At 40.8% G+C, this 13,448-nt stretch overlaps 1 protein-coding gene across 3 annotated transcripts in view; it reads left to right on the top strand.

Annotated features, from left to right (window-relative positions):
• The window catches only part of LOC138293021 (dimethylaniline monooxygenase [N-oxide-forming] 2-like), a 291,867-nt gene that overhangs the window by 177,013 nt on the left and 101,406 nt on the right, over positions 1–13,448 (top strand). For all 3 annotated transcript variants that reach the window (XM_069231994.1, XM_069231993.1, XM_069231995.1), the window contains exon 5: positions 270–412. In XM_069231994.1, the coding sequence (XP_069088095.1) occupies positions 270–412 (143 nt within the window). The remainder of the gene's footprint in view (positions 1–269; positions 413–13,448) is intronic.

Genomic DNA, 13,448 nt, shown 5'->3' with positions numbered 1-13,448 from the left:
TAAGACTGGAGAAGGATGCAGAAAATGAGACGGTAATGGGTTTCTTTTTCCAGGAGCTCCCTGCATTGTACTGGATCTAGGCATGGCCTGACGTTTTTGTTAGCTAAAGGTGCAGTGCACTGTTGTTTTATATTATTGAATTACAGTCTGGAATGTTGAGATAGTTATTGCTGACAGGACAATACTTGTCAGTACTTGCTGTAAAGAGGCATTTTGGACGTTCATGCACTTTTTCACTTTATATGATGTGACTCTTGTCACCCCTGCAGGCTTAGAGAGATTCGAAGGGCAATACCTCCATAGCAGAGAATACAAACATCCAGATGGCTTCCAAGGAAAGCGGGTGCTCGTGGTTGGGGTCGGCAACAGTGGAGTAGATATTGCGACAGAGCTCAGTCGTGTGGCTGCGAAGGTATATAACGTCCTCATGTTTCCCACCAGAATGTGGAGGAAAAAATATTGGGGGGGCAAAATATTGAGGACTAAATATCATTGTTGTATTGTGTGACGTATGTATAGGTAAGTATAGGTTTACTATACGTAACTTCACATATTATACATCTTCAAGGTACGTAGATGTAAATTAAGAATAGTAAATCTGTACTTACCCCTATGCTTGTACCTTCCCAATATTGTGCTACTCGATATTTAGAGCTTGAAATTTTGTGAAATGCAATTTAAAGTTTGTGAGTAGCACATCTGTAGGGCTACTGTACGTACTGCAAAATGCAGTTTATGATTTGGGTCCTCACTGCTTATGGTCTTGCAGGGTTGTTGGGAAACAATATCCAGATTTTATTGAGATGATTGCTATTGTGAAGTATGTCTAAGCCTATAGTTCTCACTTTTCAATAGTGAAAAGCATAATATCATCATAATTGTGGGAGTGTGCAGAAATGTCAATGCATATTGAACTATCCACTTTTCATTACTGAGTAAATTGTGATTGCCCTTTGCCAAAGTCAGTAGTCCTCACTTTTTATAATCGCATACCTTGCAGGATTTGTAATAGGCAGACATGGGGGTATTTTGGCTTAAATGGGTAAGAGGTTACTGCCACACAAACCATTAATGATGCCTTAAACATACACGGCCCGGGCTAGATGTAATGGGATAGGTAATCCCTGCGTCCTTCTTTTAGTATTCACACAATGTAGTTTGTGAGGCCTTTTAGAGTGTGTTTTCTTAGTTTTTTTCCATCTGCCGTTTTACACATGTGTGTAATTTTGTGCTTAGCATTTAGTGTGTTTCTAACTGTATTTTTCCTTTCTTTTTAAAAAGAAAAATCACTGACTGGACATTGGTTTGTTGAGTGTTATTTGTTGAGCTGTAGAGTTTTCAGATTTTAGGTCATAGCACCTTCTTGAGTCACCCGTGCACTGCTCCGCCTCATTACCATAAGAGTCAAGTTCTAAAAAGGTTACTCAATTCCCCGTCAGAAGGTCCACAGTACACGGGCTCAGACAGCACTTTTAGGTCCAGTTTCAGCTGCAGTGTTGACAGAGTGCTGTCTCCTATTGGCTGAGACTACATGCATGTCAGTGCAGAAGAGAGACTTACAAAGGTTTCCGCATGTGTGAGTTTGTAGAAGGGCACAGGGAACTGAGGTGAAAGAAGTAGCAAGAGCACGCGTGGATCGTGTGGCCTGTTAATCTGGACGACTATTGATGATGTAAATGCTTTGCATTTTAATTAACTGTACTTACATTTATCTTACATGGATATTATGGAAATCCCACCCTCTTGTACTGCTGTTGGACTTCACTATATTACATTGATAAGCAGTTTAAAATCATCACATGACGCTTCTGTACCAATCACCAGTAATGGAAGAGGGTGCTGATGCCATCTCTCCTATGTGTATGCCCTCTAAAGTGAGTCAGGAAGACTATACTGATGAAATGGTTTGGTTACCAAATATGCATACCATTTAAGAGCAAGTGCAAGGACATAACTAGCTTTCAGGCGTCACCTCTAGCAATTCATTAACTGTCTGTGCTCTCACTTTCTTTTCAGAGTTTTGTAAATGATGGAAACTGTAAGAAACTGGGTTGTTGGTTGACTAGATATGAGTCCTGGTCAACCCACAGCCACAATCCCTTGCACGGTGACCACAAAATGTTATTAAATTAACCTGTGTAACCCTTGGTAGCTTTGCACAGAAAGCAATCAGACTTAACTTAGAGGCATTGTGTAAAGTTAGCAGCACTCAAACAGTAATAAAGTGAAAACACAACACAAGAAAAAATCCACATCAATTTAGGAAAATAGAACACATTTTAATAAATAATTTGACACCAAAATAACAAAAATCCTATGAGTAGAATTAAAGTTATAAATTATTAAAGTTTCAGTAAACAAATTAGTGCCTTAGAGATTAAAGAGCAAGCCAAGGACATCTAGTCACATGAGACTGGTCAAAGTCGAAAAATATGGCAGAATGTGAGCGCATGTGTCAGATATAAGAAGTGGATTGGGCCAGCTCAGCATTTACCTTCGGACTTAGAAGAAATTTCAAGAAAAATGTCCTGAGAAGGTAAAGTTCAAGGAGGCAAGGCTGCAAGTGGTGTCCGAGGAGGAAGCATTTGTCATCAGGGAGCCTTGGGTCAAAGCTGTGGTGAAGTGTTTTGTGTTCGGGCTTAGTCATTTTTATGGAAGTCAAAAATCTCCAGCAGGATGAGGGCTTAAGATGAAGACAGTTCCAGGGGCTCTGAAGCCCCTTTAGAGAAGGACCGATGAAAAGGATTTGCTCCTGCTGAGAAGAATGTAGAAGGAGCAGCCATGAAGTCAGGCTGACCAGCAAAGCACCTTGGGTGGATAGACAAGCAGGTTGGTCCCAGTCTCAATCTGATCCTCAGAGCAGTTTTTAGTTCTAAGTCCTCAGTTTTGGATTTTGACTGTCTGGGCACCTTTAGCACCACATCCAGGAGCCCATGACTTTTGGGACACCACTTGGGGGTTTTGGACTCACCGAGGCTGGGACCAGGTGCAAGTTTGAGATAGTGGGAGCCATATATGTCCCTGTGGCTCTGATTGTGAAGCCAGCAAACCAGTCCCTGAAGTCACACTGGTAGTCTTTGGTTCAGGTGAAGATGCAGGGCTCAACAGCAGGGCTGGCCCCTGAGGGTTCAAGGCAGGTTCCAGGCAGCAAAGCAGTCCTTCCAGGTACAGCAAAGCAGTCTTGCTGACTGCACAGTAGGTCATAGAAGCAGGTAGCTCTCTGAGAGTCCTTCCGCAGGTGCAGAAGTGAACAGAACAAATGGATTTGAGGATACCTTGGTGCCCTTCCTATGGACAGTGAGAGAAGCTTCTAGAAAGGCTCCTGATTCCCCTGCCCTGGCTTCATGCTGGCTGCAGTGACAATGTGGAGGTGATAGGTCCCTTCTGTGAATGTAGAGCACAGCCTATTCAGTGGCAAGTAGGGTTGTGCTCACCCCCCACCCCCATCCAGCCAGCACATGGCCCATTCAGGCACACATAATCCCTCCATTGTGTGGCTATGTGGGAGGAATTTAGAAAGTCTAGCTGCCAGTTACACCCAGTCCTGTAACTCAAGACGGGCTGCAGGCACAAAAGGATTAAGAGCAGGAAAATGCCAACTTTCTACGAGTAGCATTTTCAAAAGTGTAATTAAAAACCTGACTTTACCATTGAAGATGATTTTTCATTACAATGTAATAGATATCAAACATGAACTGGATACCTGGTCTGAATCAAAAGTTAGCACTTATTAACTGTAATAAGACAACTCAGTGTTATCCTATGGTACAGGTAAGCCTCACAGTAGTGAAAAACATATTTAGGACTTTTTCACTTCTACTGTAAAACTTAAAAGTTGTTATGAGTGCCTTATATACAATAAAAGGGGAGTTTAACGCTTTGCAAAAGGGTTATATTGTCAAGTCGAATTAGCAGTTTAAAATTTAATTCAGGCTTCAATGGCAGGTCTGGGAAATATTTCAAGGGGCTACTTAAGTGGGTGGCACAATGAGTCCTGCAGGCCCACTGATAGCATTTAATTTACAGACCCCGAATATTTGTAAATCACTCTGCCAGTGACTTATGAGTAAATTAAATACGCCAATCAGGTGCAAACCAATTTCACTATGTTTAGGGGAGAGAGCAGAAGCACAACTCCTAAGGACAACAAAACAAATTCAGTAAAAAAGGTGGAGGGTAAAGGCAAAATGTTTGCAGAAAGAGCTAGGTCCAACAGGAACAAAAAATAACCTTGGCCAATTTGCGCTTAAATCTATTGATCATTCAAGAAATCCCCCCAAACATTAAAGTGGTCAATAGCTAATTGGTATCTATTGTAAGAGGACCCAGGAGCGTTGGCAGTGGATGCGGAATAGTAAGGTAATATCAGAAACCATTAACCTCGTACTTTGGATCCAACTGGACGATACATTCTTCCACTCCTCACTGCAACCACCACTGACAAATACAATCTAATATGTTGTGCAATAGTAGATAGGGTAATAGGAGAAGAGAGAAAACAGGAACATGGGATTTCCACTCTGACTCATCACTTCGCTGGCTCTGGCATCTACGTGTATTAATAGGTACCTAAAGGCAACAAAAAATGTATTAGTAATCTGCGATGAATACTCTGCATCTAACCTCAATAGTGAAAGGATATACCTAAAAGATATCTCTGTGTAAACAACTCTTGGGGCTCCTGACATGAAGACTCACTTCCTGTATTGCAAGATTTAAATAACTCTTTAGGTGTAGGATTGCTAACCTTCCTTTATTGGTAAGATAACCACCTCAGACTCTATAACTTAATTGAATTAAATTAGGATGTATATCTCATACAACTGAAAAATAATTCATTCATTCATTCACAACTTTATTTTTATCTTCAGGGCAACCAATCAATAGCCGTTGTTATGATACAAGTTCAAAAGCACACATGTACAATTATACATTTGAAACCAAGCAAATTTGTGCAAATTTACTGCGGATTCCCACCCTCCTGGCCACCTCACAGCTGACATGACAGCTTTGTCAATTTATTTTAAGAAAGATTTCAGATGAACATATAAACTCACTTTGGCACGGTTGTGGGAGCTATGTCTCGTACATACAAAGTGTTGTACTAGTACCCGGGACAGATGGGCGCAGACCAAAACAAATAAAACAATACAATACAATACACATTTTTCAAAAATATACAAAGGGATTTCAGCATAGGCCCATAACCGGGTAAAAGTACCAGTACTTTACAGTAAATGAATATGCGGTTAAAGATTTCTACAGAAATTAAAACCAAGAATAAAAATGCAGCCCATTGAGCCTAGAGATGATACAGCAGAATAAAACTCATCCATGTTTATTCTGGTAAGTCCTTCTCGAATGCACAAATGCATTTAGGACACCAGAGCCAGGCAAATTCTTCCATCACCGATATGTGGTTTCTGGGCTTTTTTGGACCCCAAAAGGTGTGCACATTGACAGAAAGCTGATATGTAATTAAGTGCGATTTGGCCATAAAGGACCCTGACCAAGAGAAAATTATCTGTGCATTAAAATAGAGGAAATGAACACAGCTAATATTTGTATAGGAGTTTGGACCAAAGTAAAGATACAAACTCTCAGGGCTGAATTTGTTACATCAGAGGGTTGAGGGCTCCTCCATACCTCCCCTCTCCACCCTCCCCCCACATAACTTGCCTGGCAGTTCATTATCATATGCTAGGATACATTTAGGCCCTTATTTATACTTTTTTAGTGCTGCATTTGCGTCATTTTTTGATGCAAAAGAGGAGCAAACGTACAAAATACAATTGTATTTTGTTCGTTTGCGCCACTTTTGCGTTAAAAAGTGGCGCAAATGCGGCGCTAAAAAAGCATAAATATGGGCCTTAGAGCGCTAGATCTATTCAGCCAGGAGGTATCTTGCAAAAGCACATACCACTATCCTGGAGTTGCCAGTCTTTAGAATCTAAGGTCATCCAGATACTTCCTTTTCCCAGGAATCCTCCTTAAAGGCAATAGCCATTTTTAACTCTGGAAACAGTGCGCTGGACAGAAAAATAAGAAATGTGAAATTGTTTCTGGTGGCACCCAGCACGCCGGGCACTTATCACTTTTGCATTGCACTTTAGCCCAATCAGCACAAAACGCTCTCATAGAAATAGTATACCACCTAAATTGTAGGAAGAAGTTCCGAGCTAGGGGTGGGGAGGGTCAATCTCAGCAATCGATACCTCATATCTAGACAACATTTTAAAGTTCATAAATTCCAAGGTCAAGGTACCCCTACTAATGCGAATGATGTCTACAGATACATGCCCCCAGCAGGCCGATTTGAAGGCCATTTTATAATAAACTAATTAACATTGACTAGTATTAAGCAAGACCTATTTTAAATAATATAAGTATCATGTTATCCTTAAATGCACATTTATACATACATAGCATAATCAGTCATACTCTCAAAGCTGAAATCTTCCCAATCCTTCACAAAAAAACAAAAGTTAAAAAATTGTAAGCAATTCTAAAAGTCATAAGTACTAAAGCCAAATTTTCAATCAATAGTTTAAAGTTAATATTTCCCCAACTCACCTTTCTTTCTTTCTTTCAAAATCTTTATTTCGCAGGAAAAATACGGCCATAAAAGCACAATACAGTTAGTTAAAACATCCTTAAAATGGACAGAAATCACAGCTAAACATTTATTAAAAAGAAGATAAATACACAGTCAAATACTCAGAGTAACAACATGCAAAATACTAGCAAAACACAATGGTAAGCCGTCAAAAAAACATTTGTTTTTTCCTACTAACCGCACATTTTAAAAAGGAGCAGACGGAGCAGTGGAATGCAGAGGAATTCAACGACTGCAAATACAACAAGGCCTCTACACATTTTCTAATGCCATAGGCTCTGCTTATTGGGACTAAAAACTGTTTGGAAAATGCCCTATAATATTTACACAAAAAAAAGTGAAGTGAAGCAGAGGAATTAAATTGAGCCAGTGGGAAACTCAAATGCCACCTTACTGAGGCCATCCTAAACCTTGTTAACAGGACTCCGTACCAAGTGGTGTCCATCCAGGATAAATAGGGTTCATTATGGGGTGCAGATTGCAAACTATCGTACTACCTAATGGAAATTTTGTCTGCTTCAAGTTCCTCTCTATGCAGTCTATTCCTGGTTGTAAATGCATTCTTAACCCAAGATAAGTTAGCCTTGAATATGTGAGTAGGGGCTGAAAAAAGCTTGGGTCTCCCCAGATCAGTCAGTTCCTGTTTAATATAGAACAACCAAGAGATAGCTAAACCTCTGTCACAAGCAAGGCAATCCAAGATCATCTTCCTGTTCAGACCTGCATGTTGGTCCACGCAGATGACACATCAGAATGTCAGAGGTGCCAGTTTGATAAGATCCTAATTGAACCCAACACCATGTTCCTGATGGACAATATAAGATGCATATGATGGAGGTACACCCAAAAGGTGGTGCAGGGCCCTATTCTCTTCTATCTAAAAGGAAGAAATGTTAAAATAGCCCCATATGCCAGCCCCATGAGTGAGGATAGGGAGACATTTGCTCCTAAAAACTTCCAGCAAGGGGGCCCTGGGTATTCTACCAATGTGCATGACTAACCTAAAAATAAAACCAGTGGCACTGGAAATCTTCTGAGCTGTTTTGTTCTTACACGATTCCCAATTGACCTTGGCATCAACAACCACCCCCAGATTTAAAATTGTTGGGTGTAAGCAACCTGATGACCTTGGAATAGACATTTCTTTGTTTCATGGATTTCGTTCCGCAAAACACTGTGTAGGTTTGGGAAGAATTGGTCGACAGGCCAAAGGACCCCATGAAGCCCACAGATTTCTGGAAGAGAGTGTTTAGACTCATGTGAGTTCTACTGATTAGGTAAGGATCATGCATGGAGTGTAACGCAGGGATGTTCCTCCCCCCCACCACTGGAACGTCCGTAGCACAGGTGGACAGAGTTTCCCCAAGGCCACTGATATACAGCAGGAGAACTGATAACACGTCCCTTTATGATAATTTATTACACATCAGGACTCGTTTTAGGCCAATGAATCTTTTGACCCAGTTGAGAGACACCTTAGGACGAGAAAGCTAATCAATATGTCAATCAATAAGTCAATAACGTCATCAATATTTATCACAACAATACATTTCACTTTAGTCAAAGTCATTAATCGATTTCAAAACACTACCATGACCTTGCAGTCATGAATAACCACACCAGTTTAATAGAATTTTATGAGTTTTATTCCCTATTAGTTACAATTCTAAAAGCATATGGGTTAATCTCAAAACCAAGAAACATAATAGCATAGTCACGATATGGCAACTTTGATAAGATTTCATCAAGGCGAGAATTACAAACATCAAAACATAACACGGCGTAAACATAGATCAATTTAGCAGAGTGTCAATAACGCGTCAGTTCAACAAAGCATAGATTGAGTTGTTTGTCTATTTGCGTCAATTTGGTGAACACCTGTCCTAACCGCTAATTAGCATTGGCATGTTGGGCTTCATGCAAAACAATTTGGAACACCAATTTGGAAAACATCTAGCTATGGTCTCTGTCAAAAGTAAGCAGTTGGTACCTAGAAAGGAAAAGCAAACAGATAAATCACAATATCATTGTCATAGTTACCCTCCAAGGTTTAGGTCAGCACTCAGGTTCAGTCTTCGTCTTCAGGACATCAGTCTAATCGCCATCAGTCAGAATTCAGCTCCAGGGCAAAAGGGGCACTTCCCTCATAAGGAGGCAAAGTGTAATATGGGCAAATCTAAGGGCAAGGATGGTACTAAGCAAACCAATAAGTCACCAGAGTGACAAAGTTTCTGGATAAAATCAATAGCATTCCCTAACCCACCTAAATGGCTCCCAGTGTCATGAGTTTTTATCCCTTTTTCGTTGCACATTCCCCTAAAATTTCATTGGACATTGGTTATACCCCACTATCTTTACCCAATAAAAAGATGGAATATGTCATTAATCTTTCACCCCATATTATTTTACAAGTTCTTCATTGGTCCACATGATTGGCGTCTTCAGAGGTAGCACGTCCGGTATGATTTCATCCTTTTGTAATTCTTTGCACATCTTTTGGTCAATAGCTCCATTGCCTTCACCGGTTTGAACGACCTTGTACATTACATTAATCTACACTGTTGCATTTTGATTAACATTTTCTACAAGCAATGTGGAATTCATGGGAACGGATCTACTATGGTTACATTCAGCTTCTAGTTTGAAGAAAACAAGGGGTCATGTCCTTTTGCAAGTCAGCACACTGCAAAATAGGAAAAATACGTTTAATATGAGAGCCAAGCAGCTAAGCTTCGGCTCATGCTAACTTAAGGCCTACAAGGATTTCAGCACAAATTCAATAATGCAATCATTAATAATTAGTATAAAACTTATTCTTCATAGTAAATTATAGCATTAGTCATTTTTATTAGTCTACGTATACACTGGCGGCCACTCCCCGTGGTCACATTTCAAATGCACGTTTAAGCAAAAACTCATTATTTCGATCTCTATGCGGCATTATCACACATTAATTCATAAACACTTCATGTTAATATAGATTATATAAGCTACGCTGTCTCAGTCCCTCCTCTGATGACATTCGTCATCACACAAACCTTTTCCTTTTTAATTTTTCACCTTGCGCATAATGCGCATTTCAACATCTTGTCCCTTATGTGAACTTTCCCAAATTTCATTAAACATTTTCTCCCTTTCACTTTCCTCATTTCTCTTATTTCTCTTTGTCCAATTTCTTTTAATTTTGTTATTAATTTTGCATGCTCTCCATAAACCTAATAAACAGGCCAGAACAATTAATAGACCCCCTACTATTTTTGCAAGAACCCCATTCCAAATGTTGCTAAACCAGCTCCCTACTCTGGCAATTCCTTTTCCCACTTTCTCCCACACTCCAGGTTCCTTCAATTCCTTCAAATCTGTACTGTCTCTAGTTAGGTTAGTAAGCATACCTCTAATCTTTTTACTATTGTCTGGTATATACGAGCAACAATGACGCTCGTTGAGCATCTTGGAGATTCTGCTGCTCTTTGCTAAAAGAATGTCTAAAGCAAGCCGATTTTGAAGAGTCATAGCTCTTTCCGCAGCAAGTTCAGTATCCATCAGCAGTATAGCCCCTGCAAAATTTGTCAGCATGTTATCCACAATAGTAGACAACTTTCTAATCTTTATGGAGTTTAGAATAACCCCTACTGAAGGAATTATGGCTCCAAATGTCACCATCGACAGCAGCCGCTGTCTCTCGTTTTTGTCTAGCTTGTTGTAATTCAGACGCTTTAGGTATTTGTTTTAAGTCATCAATCTGGTAAATCTTTGGGAAAACTATCCCCAAATAACATGTCCCATACCATCCCTTAGGGAGACGGTAATAAGCATTAAGTCCACAGATATAATAGATCCCAGGGATCGCTGGATCCTGTCCATTTAACATGAATGTCCATTTACTCTGAAACAAAAACACATGCCTCCATTCACTCGTTCCCACAAATCAAGTGTCATGTTCAGATTTTGGCCTATATATACAAAGCCTTCCTACATGTAATGCATCTATAGCTAATTTGCCTTGCGTCTTTATTGCTGTGTAAGCATAATCATTTGCATATGTGCGTTTCTCTAACCCCTTTTCTAATCTCTCCTTCAGTGCTTTGCGTCTATCATCAGTGTGATCTAAGAAGCTTTTCTCAACAGGTGTTAATAAGCAAATCAGGTTGTTGCGGTGTGCATAGGCTTTCCCAAATGTAAGTGTCGGTTCGAAGAAACCTCTAACTATTTTTATAGTATGCTCCTAAGCTAATTTGTTCAGAAACTCAATCACTGGCACAAAAGAAAACACCACATCCAAATTTGATAAAAGTATTTCACATGTTCTTGATTATAGAATCTTGTTAGTAGCAAACTACAACTTATCCCATAAGTTTAATGGTAAGCTATGATAAGTGACCCCTTCTTGCACTGATGAAGGAATAACACATAACAGTTTTTCGCATCCATGGTTTCAACATACTCATTCAGCAAGCGATAGAAGACGTTAGTGGAGAGTTCCCCTTTTGAGTTAGTTCCCTCATGCAAGTGTTTTGTATCTTGCTCAAACTTTTCCCACGGTGTTAGTGTTGTAGTCTCAGGTTTTGAAGCATTGTTAGTCGCTTTCTTATCCAACCACGGCATTCCCACAATCACACCTACAATTATTATTGCACACACAATACCTAATATAACACTTAACCAACCACATACCTTACCCTTCTTGCTACTAGCTCTATTATGAGCCATGGTCTGTAAAGAATCAGATAGCAGAACAAAGCAAAACAAACAATCAACTTGAGGGTGACTAAAAGCTCTTTTTTTTTTTTCTCTCTTCTTGATGCAAGTCTCTCTCTCTCTCTGCGTGTATTTACAGCGTTTTCACTCACTCCAGGACCCTTTTGTCAATCAGGTTAGCAGCTTGTCATAATCGGGTTTCAAAGTCAATTCAGGTTATCAGTGTCACATCCGGTAATTTATAAGTCTCTTTCTCAGCTTTTCAGCTTTCGATTTCAATTTTAACAGTCTCTTTCTCTGATTGATTTCAGGTACCGTAGTACTGGCCTGTTACTTCTCGATCAAAACAGAACGCTAAGAATTCTTGTTGCCATTCAGATGTCGTTGCATATGCCCATTCAGGACCTGCCTACCTTCTATTTGAGGTTCTTTTTCTTTTCAACCTGCGTTCACTTTGCAATTCTCCTTCACGCAGATCCTCTACTCGGGTTGTATCGGTTTCTTCTGCTATTGTTTCACCTGGTACGATCTTTTCTTTTGCAGCCTGCTTCTCTGGCCAGTTATCACCTTTATGCGTCTTCTTCCTGCTTGGCCTTTCAGGACGCTGAACAGCACCCTCCTCTCGTGCTATGGTGTTTTCTCTTGACGGACCTGCAACTGGCTCAGGGGATGCCGGTGTGCTTTGACCTCTCTCTACTATTTCCCCCTCTTCTTCTTCTGGGTCCGTAACAGGTTCAAGCTCTAACCCGTACCTATCTACTTCTGGGAGAACCTCTCCTTGTCTTAGTTATCCCGCTGCCTCTACTGAGATAGGCTCACTGTCACCCGTCTCTAATTCGTTTACTGTTTGAGGGACTAAGCCGTCCTCAGTGGGCTCCCCTGCAGTCTCAGTTCCCCCTTGGCTATTTTCTGGCCCTGAGACTTCCTTCTCTGGAATTTCTGTGTTGGAAACTTCAAGTTCCTCATCAGTTGGACAGGTTACCTTCTTTGTGTGACTGGCATGTATCCAGTATGGAACGCCTGCACATTTCACAGCAGTGGTTGTTGTCAGAATTACTTGATATGGCCCCTTCCAGCGCGGCTCCAAACACGACTTTCTCACGTACTTCTTGACAACCACCCAGTCACCGGTTTGCAGGGTGTGACCTGGATCCCTGATCAGTGGCAATGTGTTGGCTTCCACCTGGTGGGAAAAAGAGCAGACCACATCAGCCAAACATTTGCAGTAGTTCAACACCATATCATCCGTGATATTCACAAGAGCATTTGTGGGTACTGCGGGCAGCCTCATGGCTCTGCCCATCAATATCTCGTGGGGAGATAGTCCTGTCTTCTTATCGGGTGTGTTTCTCATTGACATTAGCACTAAAGGCAATGCATCTGGCCATTTCATATTGGTAGCTGCACACATGTTTGCCATTCTCGACTTCAAGGTACCATTCATCTGTTCCACTAGTCCTGATGCTTCAGGGCGGTAGCTACAATGCAGCTTTTGTTCAATGTCTAATGCAGCACGGAAGAGCTTAATCACCTCAATGTCGAAGTGTCTGCCCCTATCTAATTCTAAAGAGATTGGAAAACCGAACCTGGGTATCAGTTCTCCGAACAACAGCTTTGAAACTGTGAGACTGTCATTCCTACGTGTGGGGTAAGCTTCAATCCAGTGGCTGAAAACACATACAATCACCAACACGTACCTTAATCCTCCACAAACAGGCATCTCAATGAAATCCATTTGCATCTTGCTAAATAGACCACCAGCTTTCCCTATGTGGCTCAAAGGTACCACAGTCCCTTTTCCTGCATTCATCTGTTGACAGATGATGCATCTGTGACAAGTAACCTCTGCGACTTGTCTGAATTTCGGGTTAAACCAGTCAATTTTGAATAACCTGATCATTGCATCTCTCCGAAGATGTGCCTGTCCATGATAAAGCGTTGAAAATTGTGACAGAAGACTGTTTGGCAAAACCAGCTTCCCCTCTTCTGAGACCCACAAGTCGTCAGCTCTTTGTATGCATTGCATTCTCTGCCAAGAGCATTTCTCCTCCCTGCTTGCACGACCCTGTAGTGATTTTAACTCATCTAGTGTATCAACCACCCTTAATGAAAAGTTCAAACATGTTTCACTTTC

This window comes from Pleurodeles waltl, chromosome 4_2 (genome assembly GCF_031143425.1).
Source record: "Pleurodeles waltl isolate 20211129_DDA chromosome 4_2, aPleWal1.hap1.20221129, whole genome shotgun sequence".
In the NCBI taxonomy this organism is placed as follows: domain Eukaryota; kingdom Metazoa; phylum Chordata; class Amphibia; order Caudata; family Salamandridae; genus Pleurodeles; species Pleurodeles waltl.
The sequence above is the reverse complement of the archived record's forward strand: the minus strand, read 5'-3'. Positions and strand labels throughout refer to the sequence as shown.